At 33.4% G+C, this 15,155-nt stretch overlaps 1 protein-coding gene across 1 annotated transcript in view; it reads right to left on the minus strand.

Annotated features, from left to right (window-relative positions):
• The window catches only part of LOC126888321 (nuclear pore complex protein Nup160 homolog), a 139,147-nt gene that overhangs the window by 71,741 nt on the left and 52,251 nt on the right, over positions 1–15,155 (minus strand). The window contains exons 11-13 of the mRNA XM_050656457.1: positions 12,725–12,924; positions 8,772–8,948; positions 2,093–2,320 (exon numbers count right to left, since the gene is read on the minus strand). Coding sequence (XP_050512414.1) covers positions 2,093–2,320; positions 8,772–8,948; positions 12,725–12,924 — 605 coding nt within the window. The remainder of the gene's footprint in view (positions 1–2,092; positions 2,321–8,771; positions 8,949–12,724; positions 12,925–15,155) is intronic.

Raw genomic sequence — 15,155 nt, forward strand, 5'->3', positions numbered from 1 at the left:
CGGTTTTAATGTGAATCTAACCTTAAAATCGAGGCGTCGTAGTGCTGTGTGTGTTGTATTCTTTGAAAAATAAGCCGTAATGGCCAGTTCGTTTATATTTTAAGTACTTGTGACTTATTTCTTCCATAATAACTGTAAACTGTACTTTCTCTTTTTACAACACACTACACTACTGTTTCGATCTAAAACAGATGGCCGACCATATTGGACATGAAAGAAGAGGGGATGAGTTTAGTTTTATTGTTTCTAACAAGAAGCATAGTTTAGCCTTTACGATAACCAAATTGATTCAGTTAAGAGCGTTTGGTTTTAATATAGCCTAATAATTGCTTTTAAGAAAGTAATTATTAGTAATTATTATAGAAAGTAACTTTAACGAAAACTAAAAAAATAGTTTTAAGGCATATGATTTACTGACATAATAATCTTGAGATAAAGTAGTTTTAATAATAGGTTTTATTAGTCATATTAGGGCAATCTTTAAAACTGCAATAAAACTAAAAGGTCACAAACTAGAATCTAATAAAACCAAATAGTCCGGAAGTTCTTCATAAAACTGATTAGTTTTAAAGTGAACTGAGTATAAACCATTTTAAAACTACAATAAGACTAATTATCTCTTAAGATTAATTAGTCTTATTTGATACTCTTATTAGATACTTTAAAATTAGTGGCAAATGCTTAACAGTTTTAAAGTTCTGGCAGTATATCTACAAGGTAACTTTAAAACCATTATCTTCTTATTTACCACAATAAAACCTTTATAAACCTTAAATAAAACTAAAATGTTTTTATTGTGCTACTTGGGAATGGTAAGTACTGTGAATATGATTGAGGCTGGACTTTCACCACATCATTTTGACGTGTCTCGGAGCGTGATTTCGCGATTGTGGCGTCGATATGAACAATTTGGTAATGGCACGGAAAGACATGGAGGTCGTCAAGGTGAACTACTCGGCAGGATCGTACAAATACCCACAACGTTACGGCATTTAATCAAACTTTTAAGAATAGATAAAATAAGTTTATCCTGCACATCAGACGTCCATTGAGGGTTCCCATGTTATGTCTTAGAAATCGTGGACTCAAATTAAGGTGGTTACAACAATATGTGCATCGGGGCTTACAAGAATAGAGTTCTATGTTATTCACAGATGCAGCTAGATTTTCTCTCAACCATGATTAAAGAAGATTGAGTTTGAAGAGGACCTGTTCGTCCATATAGTGATATACGAATTATGATGTGAGCTAAAATAATTTTTCATAATCGAACTGTTCCCGTTTCTTGTGCAAGACACTTTGAATAAATATTAATATACTCATCGTATCTTAGAACCTGTTATCCTTCCATTTGCTACTGATGCAAGTCATGATTTGCGTTACACGCAGGCTAATGCAGGGCCACATACTGCAGTAAGAGATTTGTTTCATAACGAGGATATTACACTTTTCCATTAGCCAGCACAATCGCCAAATCTTAATCCCATCGACCATGTATGGGAGATGCTTCATACACTGATTGCTCCCCATCTACACAATGTTCGTACTATACAAGGTCTTTAAGATCATTTAGAAAAGAATGGATCTTATTGCCTTAAAAAAATTGATAATTTAATTTTCAGCATGACAAGACGGTGTTTAGCTGTAATTAATGCTGCTGTAGGCAACACAGATTATTAAACACATTTGTTGTTAGATTTTTATGTTATATATTGATTTTTATGTTAAAAATTTCATTTAAAGTAGTGCATTTCTTAACTTTTGTTTGATTATTTCATATCGTATCACACTAAAATTAGAATTAAATAATTAATGACAAATCAGTTTTTGAAATAGAATCAAAATTGGTGAATACATGAGAAAAAACCGTGTTCCTTCGATATTTTTGATGTGTGTATTTTTGCAGTAAAAATATATCTTATGAGTATAACTTTATATGGCTGTATAAAATTCTTCAGCGGCTTATGAGAATAATGTAAACATGCCTATAAGTTTTTATGGAAATAATACATACTTGTGATACTCAATGATCATCATGCAAATAACACTACACTGCAAGACCAGAAAAGGTATAATCTAGTTTAAAGGATACATTATATGTCTCACGTGATTCAAATAAGGTAGAAGTGAGATATGCCAATGGGCCAAAGCCTCATCGCTGCAATTTACTCTGGCAAAAGATTTTCTGGCTTCCTGGCCACCGGTAGAGGATATGAAAAGCTCCAATAACGACGTACATGTAGTAAGAGGCCTCAAATTCAAAACAGGAGCTAATTTGAGTGGCGCCAATCTATTTATCGAAGATTCGCGAGCACTGAAACTAAAGTACAAGTATTATTAATAATACACTGCGCGTCAGAGAAAACGGGCCCACCAAAGTTAGGAAATTTTATATTTTTTATATATTTCTCCAATTGCTTTTAATTTGTTTTATGTTAATTAAATTAAATAAATAACCATGTGTACTGAGAAGCTAGATTGAGCGGGTAAAGAGAATCCGAAACTTCGCGGAATTGATGGTTTTGAGAAATGTGTGAACTATTGTAGTGTTCTAAAGAGTTTCTGAGATATCTTAGTATTATACTGCCCTCCTTACCGTGAATTGTATTTCTTAATAACGATGGAAAATATCCAAAAGTCTGTTCAGATTTTTACATTATTATTAAAGGGAGCAAGCCAAAAGGATGTGGCAATACAATTGAATGTTAGTCGTTCAACTGTGTAGAGCGCTTACCAATTATCTCTTAACATCTAATCTCATCAACAGTGACCCGATGCGGGTGCCAAAAGGAAAATAACAGTCAGGGAGGAGCGCGTTCTCACTATTGATATTGATGCATTGCGAGATTGGACGCAAACTGCTATAATGCTCCACAGCCATATTTAGCAAGCCCGGGGACTAGTAATCAGCATTTCTACTATTCGACGAAGGTTAAAAGAATAGGGTTTGAGAGCGAGCAATCTAGCGATAGGGCCATTATTTACTCATCATCACGTAGCGTTACAACCCTGGGTGGGTCCTGGCTGACTGTACAACTTTCTTCCAATTTGTTCGGTCTTCCATCAACCTAGGGTCAAATGGGATGTTCATTTTTCGGTGATCTGCTTGGATGTTATCTCTCCATTGCATTCTGGGACGTCCGAGTGGTCTTTTGCCTGTAGGAATCTCCTCCCATACCAGTCTTACAAGTCTCTCGTTATGAAGTATGTGCACGTGGCCTGTCCATCTTAGTCGCTGTGATTTAATTTCTTGGGCAATATCTACTTATACACATATATTTCTTCTTCTCTTCATTAATCCTCAGCTCTACTTCGCTTGTTGCTCCTTCCACCTTGTTGAAAATGGCTTTTGTGGATAGGATGGAGTCTCCAACGAGATCAATGTCATCTGCGTATGCTAGTAATAACTTGGGACCTTGAACCGATAGCAGTTCTGTTTTTATTTCGGTCGACCTCATGGCTTTCTCTAATACAAGGTTAAAAAGTAGTAGAGATAACGCATCACCCTGTTTGAGTCCACTGTTGATTTCGAAGCTGTCAGATAGTTTATTATTTACACATACTTTTGATATTCCACCCTCCATACAGCCTTTAGTCATCCGAATGAGTTTCTTTGGTACTGAGAACTCCGCCATGGCATTCCATACTTGGCTTCTTTCTACGCTGCCATATGCCTGTCGAAAGTCTATGAAGAGATTGTGTATGGGTCTGTTATACTCCCATCCCTTTTCTAGAAGCTGTCTCAGCGTGAATAGTTGATCTATTGTGGATATGTTTGCCCTAAAACCGGCTTGATATTCTCCTAGGACATTTTCAGCATAAGGGGTTAGTCTACTAAGAATGATGTTTGAGAGAATTTTATATGCCGTGTTTAAGAGTGAAATTCCTCTGTAATTCGCGCATTTTGTTTTGTCCCCTTTTTTGTGGATGGGCACTATGATGTTTTCCTTCCATCTTGCTGGTATCCTTTCTTCTAACGATATTAACCATTATTTACTGCTACTCACAAAAGACGCAGACTTGCATTTGTCCATGAACACGTCAATTGGACAATAGACGAATGAACAAAAGTATTATTTACGGATGAGTATAGAATATCAATTTATGGTAAAGATGGTCGAAATAGGATCTACAGAAAGGCTAGAGAACGTTATATTGCCTGCACTCAGTCACAGCGGTTTGCTTTTGGTGGTAGTTCAGTCCTGATTCGAGCCGGGAATTTTTTAATTCAAACACGGATCTTGTCTTGATTAAGAGGGGAGCATTATCAGCACAAAGAAATATAACGGAGATTCTACAACACCATATGATGCTGGGTTTAATGGCGATGGTGTAATGCTAATGTAAAATAATTCGAGACCGCATACGCAAGGATTGTATCACGCCCGGTTCCACCAACGTGATCTAAGTAAAATCTTAGGTAAGTTTTGCTTAGTCAAAAAAATTTCTTAGTAAAAATTTGCGTTCCACCATACAAGTTTTTACTTAACTTAGTCAAGAAAAAACTTAAATTATCAGAGATACCAACTTTGGAAAATTGTCAAAAATTCTTAACCTTTTGGCTCGTTTTTAATGAAAAAACACAAAAAAAGAAGAAAATTTGTGCCATTTTGACATTAATGTCATTAGACATTAGAAAATGTCATTTCAAGTAAAATGTAAATTGTTTTTAGGTATATTGGTATATGATTCTTGTCATGTTCTTGTGTATTTTGCGAAATTATTTGCTCATTTAAAATTAATCTAGTTGAGAATTATTAATTAGTTTAGCATTAATTTAGTTGCTAGTTTTAAAATATAACGGTTTAAAAATTTAGAGAGAGTTTTAAAAATTACGGTACCTATGTAATAGTTTTGATTTGTCATAGTATGGAAATAGTTTATAAGAATATGGAAAAATTAAAAAAAGAGTAAACTTTTCTGATCAAAAAACGGGGAATTGGTTTCCTTGGTGTCCAAATACAAGGACATCATTGTAAATAAAAAAACCAATGGTGTGTATACCAAAGATAAAGAGACTACACTACACTATATTATATACTATAAACTATTATATACTACTTTATACTATATATTACGGTAGAATTTACAAAAAATAGGAATATATAAATCAAAATAGATCGCAAAAATGCGAGTTATCCTAACGTAATATCTAATATCAACAGAAAAAATTTAACCTCACTTATTTGTCAATATATGACAGAAGATGAATTTCAATGCATGCGTCAAGTTAAAATTTTTACTTAAGTCGTCATAATAGGTGACTTAAGCTTAAGCAAAAATATTTGTTCTTAAGTAAATATTTTTCGTTGGTGGAACAAAACTCAACGGGACTTAAGTAAAAATTGTTTCTAAGATCAAATTTTCACTTAAGTCACGTTGGTGGAACTGGGCGTCACAGTACTTTGAATATAATGGTACTCCAAAAATGGACTGGCCTTCTCAAAGTCCAGACCTTCATTATATTGAGCATGTATGGAACATTCTCAAAAGGCATGTAAGATGGTCTGATTGAGGAATGGACCACTTTTCCCCAAAGAGGCATCTAAAATATGATCAGTTCTATGCTAAATCGAATGATGAGTGTCAGTCAGAACCGTGGTGGAACACATTATTGGAATGAGTGATACTTGCATTTTCTTGACTCCATAATTCAATGATTGTCAAAACTGTAACTGTAATGGTACATCAAAATTTTCAATACATTTATTTTATCAAATTTTTCCTTGTTTTCCATTTGGTACTATGATAATGTAGTGTTATGTGCTACAAGAGTTACTGAATCAATACTAGACCTGGATCCCGCATACCAAAAAAAGTTGATTAATAGCAAGCTGAAAATTTGTTAATAGCTTAACGGTGTCTAGTCGGACAAACTTTGATGTATGGGAACACTGGAACCGGGGAAGTTTTAATTGTGTAACAGGTTAAAAATTTGGAACGTCATACTACGAAAACGTTCCATGAATTTTGTCGTACAGAGCTTCCAATTGATTTGGTACCATTTCATTAAACTCATGCAAAAATCAGACTGGTGTTTATCACCAACTGGTCATTTTAATGAGCGGAATACGAAGAACATGTCAAATGACAGGAATCATGTTAGTTAGCAATAGTAGTCTGATTTTTTCCTAAGAGTTTAACGAAAGGGTAACAAATCAATTGGATGTTCTGTCCCACAAAATACATGGGACGTTTTCATAATCTGACGTTCCAGTGACGTAAACTATTCCACAATTAAAACTTCCCCTGTTCCAGTGTTCCCGTACATCAAAGTTTGTCCGACTAGACACCGTTAAACTATTAACAAATTTTCAGCTTGCTATTAATCAACTTTTTTTGGTACGCGGGATCCAGGCCTATACACAATAGATTTAATCCGATATGATTAAACAAAAAATAAAAAGATAAAAATTTCTTAAATTTTATAGGTGGCCCGTTTTCTCTGACGCTCAGTATATATTACTTAGGTTAATATTAACTCTCCGTATAACAAGTTTCTACAATTGGTATGCCGGATCTTTACAGAAACGTCATAATTCATAACCTAAACTGTACATCCTTAAACACAACTCATCCTGTAGTAGAACATATAGACTAAAAATGAGATGTCAAATGAAAGCGTATAGTCCAAAAATGATAATAAACGTGAAAAAATTTACCTCGAGCTTCTGGTTCCATAGTTGGAATATGAAGTATTGTTGTTCTGAAGCTATTTCCTTGTGGCATTTTTATGATTAATTATTTATATGGGAAATAAGCCACAATTAAAATGAAAAAAATAATTTTATTAACGTTTCGACGCCCAAATCGAATATGAAGTATTGCTTTAAAGTCGCTGAAATACAAAGCGATACATTCTTCAGCGAGCCTTAGCAAGACGAGAACAAATATATCACCGCCGCCTACGAAAAGTATAACTCCGAAAAATGCCGTTAAGAGTAGAACTTTCAATGAACGCCGCGAAAAATATTATTTTCGATTATATGATTCTGAAAATTATAATCCCTAATAAAGTGTTAGCGAAAAAAATTATTTTTTGAGGAGTATCGGCAAAAAAACATCATTTCTGTTTGTGGGTCCACGAAAATTATAATTACTAAACAGTTCTCAGAAATAATTGTTTTCGTCGGCAGAAACATAAAGAGAAATAATTAATTTCGTCGGCATCTATTATAAACTAAATCTTTTCGTTATAAATATTTTGGGAGTTATAATCTTCGCGGACACGCATATAAAAAAAATTGTATCGTCAACACTTATCAAAGAGTTATTATTTTTACTGGAAATGTATTAGGAATCACATTAATCATAGGTACCAGCGATATACTTCCGGCTTTTACATCACTTCCTGTTAAAATGTTGTAACCGGAAGTGCCACAGAATCAGGGCTACGACCACTTTTTAGAGCACATCTTCTGATTTGCTTTAAAATGAACGCTGGTTGTACAAAGTGTGCCTGATTGGAAGTGTGCGCCATATTCAAGACATCGGTTTCTTCCGAGACCTTGATTCGCACACCGGCGCAGCTACATCCTTTCAAGTATTCGAACTAGTTAAGGCTGTTGACTTAACGTAGACTTCAAATGTTTAAGTGGTTGGTAAGTAACTTTCTTCTACTAGCCCATTAACTCCCAATCATCGAACTCTCTTCTCTTAAGTAGCACTGTTCAAAAATGAGTTGACAGATTTCTGTTTGTAAAATTTGACAAATACTTAAGGGGATCGGTACAAAGTTTCGGCTCCAATGCTATTTAAATGGGATTCATTTTTTCGAATTCTGAGAAAACTAATAAGTATTTTTGAAAAATTTGAACGCAGAATGAAAGATTACGTTCTTACGGAGTGACGAAAGTCCCTGAAAACTTCTATAATGTTTATTTTAATAAATTACATGGGTGAAAAACTAAGAGAAAATGTAGTGTGATTTTTAATTTCAAATATCTCATTCAAAAGGAACTTTTTATTTATTCTAATGAACTTTCGGCCCTCGATAATAATTTAGTCTTTCATTCTGCGTTTATTGTTTTAAAAATATTTATTGGACACCATGTCCGTGGTGATATTTTCCAAATCGAACATTTGCTATCTTTGTCATACAACGCACTGAGTCGAATAGAATATGGTGACAAGACAGTGACAATTTTAAATATTTGACATGGCATGGGGAATATTTTGAGTTGTTAATTAAATAATATTGATAGTGTATTTGATAAATATTTGATTTAAGATGTGAACTTAACAAAAAGTTATGTATTGTTTATTATTTATGGAAGATCCAAGCAGAGAATACACCAGGATATATTCTGTGATCCAAGTATTTTGTTGTTAAAGATATTCAAAATTGTAAGCGTTCCATAGTAACAATAGGTATATTATTAAAAAATCACTTTTCCTCTTTTCTCGATTGAGTATTAGTTTTTGTTGTACAGTATATAAATTATCACAATCACTGAATACATAGTTAGTGAAAAAATTATCATATTAATTAACTGAATTAATAATTAAGGCAATTATACAACTAACAGTTAACCAAGAACATTCAAAAGCCATCTTTTTAAAGTTAATGATGACATTGTCAGTCAAGTAATGTTTACATATCCATACCAGTGAGAATTTTACTACACGTAATTTGCCCTGTGAAGAAAGAAAAAATAGGGATAGCCATAAAATATTTGCGCTTATACTCTTAAACATCAGAGAAAACAATGCTGGAAAACAAGATATTTGTGAAATAAACCCAAAACTTATTAATTCAAATTATTACTTACGGTAAGTTAACAATAGTAGTTAATCCACACAGCCATAGAACTACATAACTAGCCTGTGTGAGAACAACAATCTCCGGAGTACAAACTGAACGTATGGCTTCTAATACGCCCCAATCCAACGTTTTTTCGTTCAACAAAATGTTGCAGATCAGAAGTAAATTTCTACATATTTGGAATCTGTAAAAAAATTGTAAAATTGGTTATTGGTGATTAAATATCCAGCTAAACACTAACGTTCAAGAATAAAGTGGGTAAATAGGTAAAAAATCTACGAAAATATAATAGACTTGCATCAAAGTAAAAGGAAAATGGATTATAATGAAAAGAGACATAAAATAAAAATCTAACATATATGTACACCATTGTGAAGAAATATAGATATAATCACATTATTTAACCTTAGTGTCGAAGAAAAGCAAGCAATATGGCAAAATTTAAAGCATCAAGCATAGTCAAAGGACATTAACAACAGTCAAAGAATTTCTTCTCCTTTTGCCTCATAACCCTTGATGGGTCTTTGCCTATCTGGCTATGTCCTTCCAATTTTGTGCCCTTCTCTTCCGTTGCCTTACAAATAATAAATTAAGGTTTACAAAAATTAGAAAACGAGAGGCAAAAACATACAGATATAGAAATAAAAGAATTTCCGACGAGTGCTATGAATATGTATAGGATCTAAGACGTTAACAGCTTCTTCTTCTTCTTTTTTTTATTTTAGCTAATGCCTCTTCAGCTGTTTTGTATCTTTTCGATATAGGTCTCTCTCATTGCTCTCCGGTATTCTATATTCTGGACTAGCCGGTATCAATTTAGTCCCGCTGTATTTCTTCAGAGTGTCTCTATTATACACAGTTTTATATTTTCTACATACATGTCTTGCTCTATTTTATTTTATTTCCCTGTAAAAATTTTCTGTGAGTTAGCATTTCTTCTCTATTTCTATCTCAATGTTCATCTTTAAGTCCTATAATTTTTTTTCGCTGCGATTCTAGTTTTAAAAAGATTCACCCTTCTGTTCTATTCAATAATATTTCCCACTAGTCTGGTGTGGTCAAGTATGCCATGTTTGCCCATTTTTCTTGCAGTTTTATTTATTTCTGTCTACTCAACTGGTAGGACTACCGTCAATAAAGGGTAGAACTACCGTTACTAAACAAATACGACAGCGATATGTATGGAAAGAGTAGTTTCGGATGATTTCACTCACGAATGGCTCAAATATGGCGAAAAGTATTAACCAATATTGTTTTAACAACATACCCTAAACAAAATAATTCAGACGGATAACAAATTTCTGGCATGTTGTGTTTTAAAGAACCTTGGATTTCATCGGCGCACTTTGGACTTTATCCACCTCCTTTCTCAAGTATTCTTATGCTACCTCCATACCATTAGCGAAAGTTTTTTAATCCAATAAGTTCGCGACGACAAATGCATTTCATTACATAATTCAATACCCTTCAACCCTTAGGATGGGGGGATGAAATGCACTGTCATTTAAACTGTGCACAAATCCCTTCAAGATCTTTCTATTCACTATTCACTCTAGTGCCTTCACTTTTGCATCTCTCCATGTAATTCCTTTTTACCAATCTGTTTTGCTATTACATTGTTCCAACTCTCTCTAGGTCTTCTTCTCTTCTTTTTCCCTTGTGCTTCAATTTCTCATATCTTTGTGACTGGTATTTCATTTTTTACCCACTGCAGGTAATCCCACCAACTTTTTGTTTAACTTTGGCCTGGAACATTTTGTTAACAAGCTGCACAAAGTTTCTCCTCCCATTTCCGGGCATTTTTCACTATGTAGTTTTTTGGGTTACCGAGAAAGGTTCCGAGTCCGAAATGAGACTCCTTTTTCGGCAAAACTATCAGCAACCATTAACTTTCGGCAAAACTATCAGCAACCATTAACAAAATTTATTTGCTTAGTGTCTTAAAAAACTGTAAAAATAGACGATGGGTCTGTAAAAATAGATGATGTTGATATGTTGAACTTTATATACAGTTGAGTCCATGGTTCTTTCCATATGCGTCATTAATACCTGGCGAGATAAAACACATACTTTTTATCCAGCATCAGGGTCTTCCACGCATGAAACTAAAGACATACCAGCTACCGCCTGTTATTAAGTAACACACATGTTATTTTTATGAACGCTCTAGACTCAGTACATCGAAAAGAGATAGGTATAAAAAAGACGCTCGGGAACGTCTTCATATTTTAAGTAAAATTTGTGACGTTTCTGGTTTGTCTACTTGTGGCTGTCACCTACTTGTGTTTGTTGTGTTTTGTCCTGTTTTTTGCATTTAGAAGTTATTGATATAAGTATAGCACAAACAGTTATTTTCATAACTAATTTTATATTGGAATTTGAAATTATGCTTGGAAATATGAAAAAAATTTATTAATCTACTTCAAATGTAGCTGTAATTCTGCACCAAAATTTTAAAGCAAAACGTAACTTGTTATATTATACAGTGTGAAAGGCACTTATGGAATAAAATTATTACTGTCCTTGTTTCAAAAAATTATAGAAAACTGTGAGACCCGTCGATTTTTAAATAAAAATGTGCACTTTTTAAACATAAATTTAAATGTACAGGGTGGTTCATGTAAGTCTAGCAGAGTCCAAAAGCTTTAGTTTTAATGGAACTACCTGTATATTTTTAAAAGATGCTTGATAACCTGATTTCAACGAACTATATCATGTAGCGTGTATTATGAATAATACAGGGTGAAATTTTGAAATTATAAAGTATGGAAACCACTTATGGAATAAAATTGTTTATGTCCTTATTTTAAAAAGTTATAGAAAATACTGGGACACGTCAACTTTTAAATTTAAATGGGCGCTTTACAAACATAAATTTAAATATACAGAGTGATTCACGCAAGTACTGTATAGTCGATGATCTCTAGTTTTAATGGATCACCCTGTATATTTTTATGTTTTTAGAAGCTACTTCACAACCTCATCTCAAAAAAGTGTATGTATTATGTAGCGTCGATTATGAATAATACAAGGTGAAATTTTGAAATTATTTAGAAAATATCGTCAAGACATTAAAATATACAAAACTCAATAGATTTGTAGGTACTTAGTTTAGAAAATGTATGTTTTTATTGAGCTGATTTAAAAAATAATACCATTATTAAAAGGATGATAAAATATTAATTTCAAAATTTTATGTAGGTATTTATCTTGATGAAAATTATACATAATTTTAAAATTTCACCTTGTATTATTCATAATAGACCCTACATGATACACTATTTTGATGTTAGGTTGTTTAGCAGGTTCTAAAAACATAAAAATATACAGGGTGTTCCATTAAAATTAAAGATTGTGGACTATGCTAGACTTGTGTGAATCACCCTGTATATTTAAATGTATGTTTAAACAGTGCATATATAAATTTCAAAGTTGACATTCTAGCGTTTTTTATAATTTTCTAAAATAAGGACACAAACAATTTTATTCCATAAGCGGTGTCCACACACTATGATTTCAAAATTTCACTCTGTATTATCCATTATACAGCATACATGAACTGGTTCGTTGAAATCAGGTTGTTAAGCAGCTTTTAAAAATATAAAAATATATAGGGTGTTCCATTAAAAATAAAGCTTATGGACTATGCTAGGCTTGCCTGAATCACCCTGTACATTCAGATTTAGGTTTAAAAAGCGTATATTTATATTTAAAAATGGACGGGTCTTGGCGTTTTTAAAAATTTTTTAAAACAAGGACAGAAATCATTTTATTCCATAAGTTCCTTCCACCCTATATATATTTGATAACGTCAAATTTTATAATAAAATCCATGATCGGAACAGTAGTCAATTTCTGTGACTTGCTGTTGCGTGGAGTAAATTTCCGACGTATTTCGTATGCTTTAATAAATGATGATGCGCGGGTAAAGAACCATGGACTCAACTGTACTTAACTTACCTTATCTGTGCTTGTTGTCTCAAACTTTCAGCGACTACTGAAGTACCCAGCAAGGAACTAAAATGATACATAGCTCCAGGATTTATGTCGTTATCCGGGCTGGCTAATGTATTTTCATATCTTAAGAGTTCTAAAATTTTGTGCATTCCTTTGTATAAGTCAGTAACATCGTTCATCATTTCCAATATGTGCGAGGCGAACTAAACAAGAAAACACTATTTTAGTACTTTGAATAGAACTAGATAGTATTAAACATGAAGAGCTGAAATGTAGTTAATAACATGCCTACTAATGGGAGAAGAAGCTTGCAATATATTGGTATGATTACTAGAAGGTGAAGTGCGTATGTAGAAGTGTCTGTTTTTCTATTGTTGAAAGCCCTTTTGTGTTCTGCTATCCGTTTGTCAAAAGTTCTGCCAGTTTGACCGATGTACGTTTTCGGACAGTCACCACAAGTTAGTTTGTACACACCACTCTGTAGTTGCTTTCTCTTTCGGCTTTTATTGTTCTTAATATATTTGCTTAAGTTGTTGTTAGTTCTGAAAGCTGGCATTATTCCTTTCTTTTTTATGTATCTGGCTATTTTTGTTGTTATCTTGCCAGTATATGCGAGAGAGCAGAAGGTACTGGGTTCTTTCTGTGGTGGTGGATACACTAATTTCAGGGCTTTCTTATGGAGTTTTTGATTTAAAATTTTGTTAACTGTTTGTTCGTTATAGCCGTTGTTTACTGCTATTTGTTTAATGATGTTTAGTTCTATCTCAAAGTTATTTTTTGTCATGGGAATTTCTGTCAGTCTATGTATCATGCTATGGTAGGCTGCTAATTTGTATTGTGTAGGATGGGATGATGAATTGTGTATAGTTGTGTCAGTATGGGTAGGTTTATGATATACGGAGAACTCATGTTTGTTGTGTAGTCTGGTAATCGTTACATCTAGAAAGTTTATGGAATTATTCTGTTCTGTTTCTATTGTAAACTCAATATTACTATGAAGTGAATTAATGTATGATAGAAATTGGTCAAGTTGTCTGTTAGTTCCTGTAAAGCATACTAGTATATCATCCACATATCTCCACCAATATAAGAACTGTTTAAATACGGGATGTTTAGAAATTGTGGAACTACAGGACCTAACAGACAACTTGACCAATTTCTATCAAACATTAATTCACTTCATAGTAATATTGAGTTTACAATAGAAACAGAACAGAATAATTCCATAAACTTTCTAGATGTAACGATTACCAGACTACACAACAAACATGAGTTCTCCGTATATCATAAACCCACCCATACTGACACAACTATACACAATTCATCATCCCATCCTACACAACACAAATTAGCAGCCTACCATAGCATGATACATAGACTGACAGAAATTCCCATGACAAAAAATAACTTCGAGATAGAACTAAACATCATTAAACAAATAGCAGTAAACAACGGCTACAACGAACAAACAGTTAACAAAATTTTAAATCAAAAACTCCATAAGAAAGCCCTGAAATTAGTGTATCCACCACCACAGAAAGAACCCAGTACCTTCTGCTCTCTCACATATACTGGCAAGATAACAACAAAAATAGCCAGATACATAAAAAAGAAAGGAATAATACCAGCTTTCAGAACTAACAACAACTTAAGCAAATATATTAAGAACAATAAAAGCCGAAAGAGAAAGCAACTACAGAGTGGTGTGTACAAACTAACTTGTGGTGACTGTCCGAAAACGTACATCGGTCAAACTGGCAGAACTTTTGACAAACGGATAGCAGAACACAAAAGGGCTTTCAACAATAGAAAAACAGACACTTCTACATACGCACTTCACCTTCTAGATCATAATCATTCTTTCAATGAAAAGTTTCAAATTCTGCATATCCAAAATAAAGGCCTTAAGCTATCTTTTTTAGAATCTATGGAAATTAATAAACTGAAAAATACAGATAAAATTCTTAATGACCAACTCGAGACAAACAGCTCCCCACTCCTCAACCTCTTCAGTTAGAGACTTAAAAAGGCAAACACATTGTAAATTATATCACTTGAGAAAGGCACTCTGCCGAAACAGCTGTAGTCACATAGTTGTAAATAATAAATTTTGTGGAAGTATAGAAAACAAAAGTTTTCAGTGTTTTATTGTGAGATAAAATGAACTTCCATCAAGTAACGGTCGAATCCATCAATTATACCCATCATAGACTCAAGTTCCTGCTGTCCATCGTAAAAATCGAAAGGCAAATTACAGGCTAAATGCGAATGAAGTAATCGAAATGAAAATCCGAATCCAAAATACTAAATCGTACCAGCAGAACCTGGTTCACACTACATTCCGAATTAGCAAGCATACAGGCCCACAGATTTTCTCTCTGCGATGTCAGAGGAGATAAACTACACAACATATATCTTGATTTAACCAGAAGTC

Source organism: Diabrotica virgifera, chromosome 7, assembly GCF_917563875.1.
Source record: "Diabrotica virgifera virgifera chromosome 7, PGI_DIABVI_V3a".
Classification (NCBI taxonomy): domain Eukaryota; kingdom Metazoa; phylum Arthropoda; class Insecta; order Coleoptera; family Chrysomelidae; genus Diabrotica; species Diabrotica virgifera.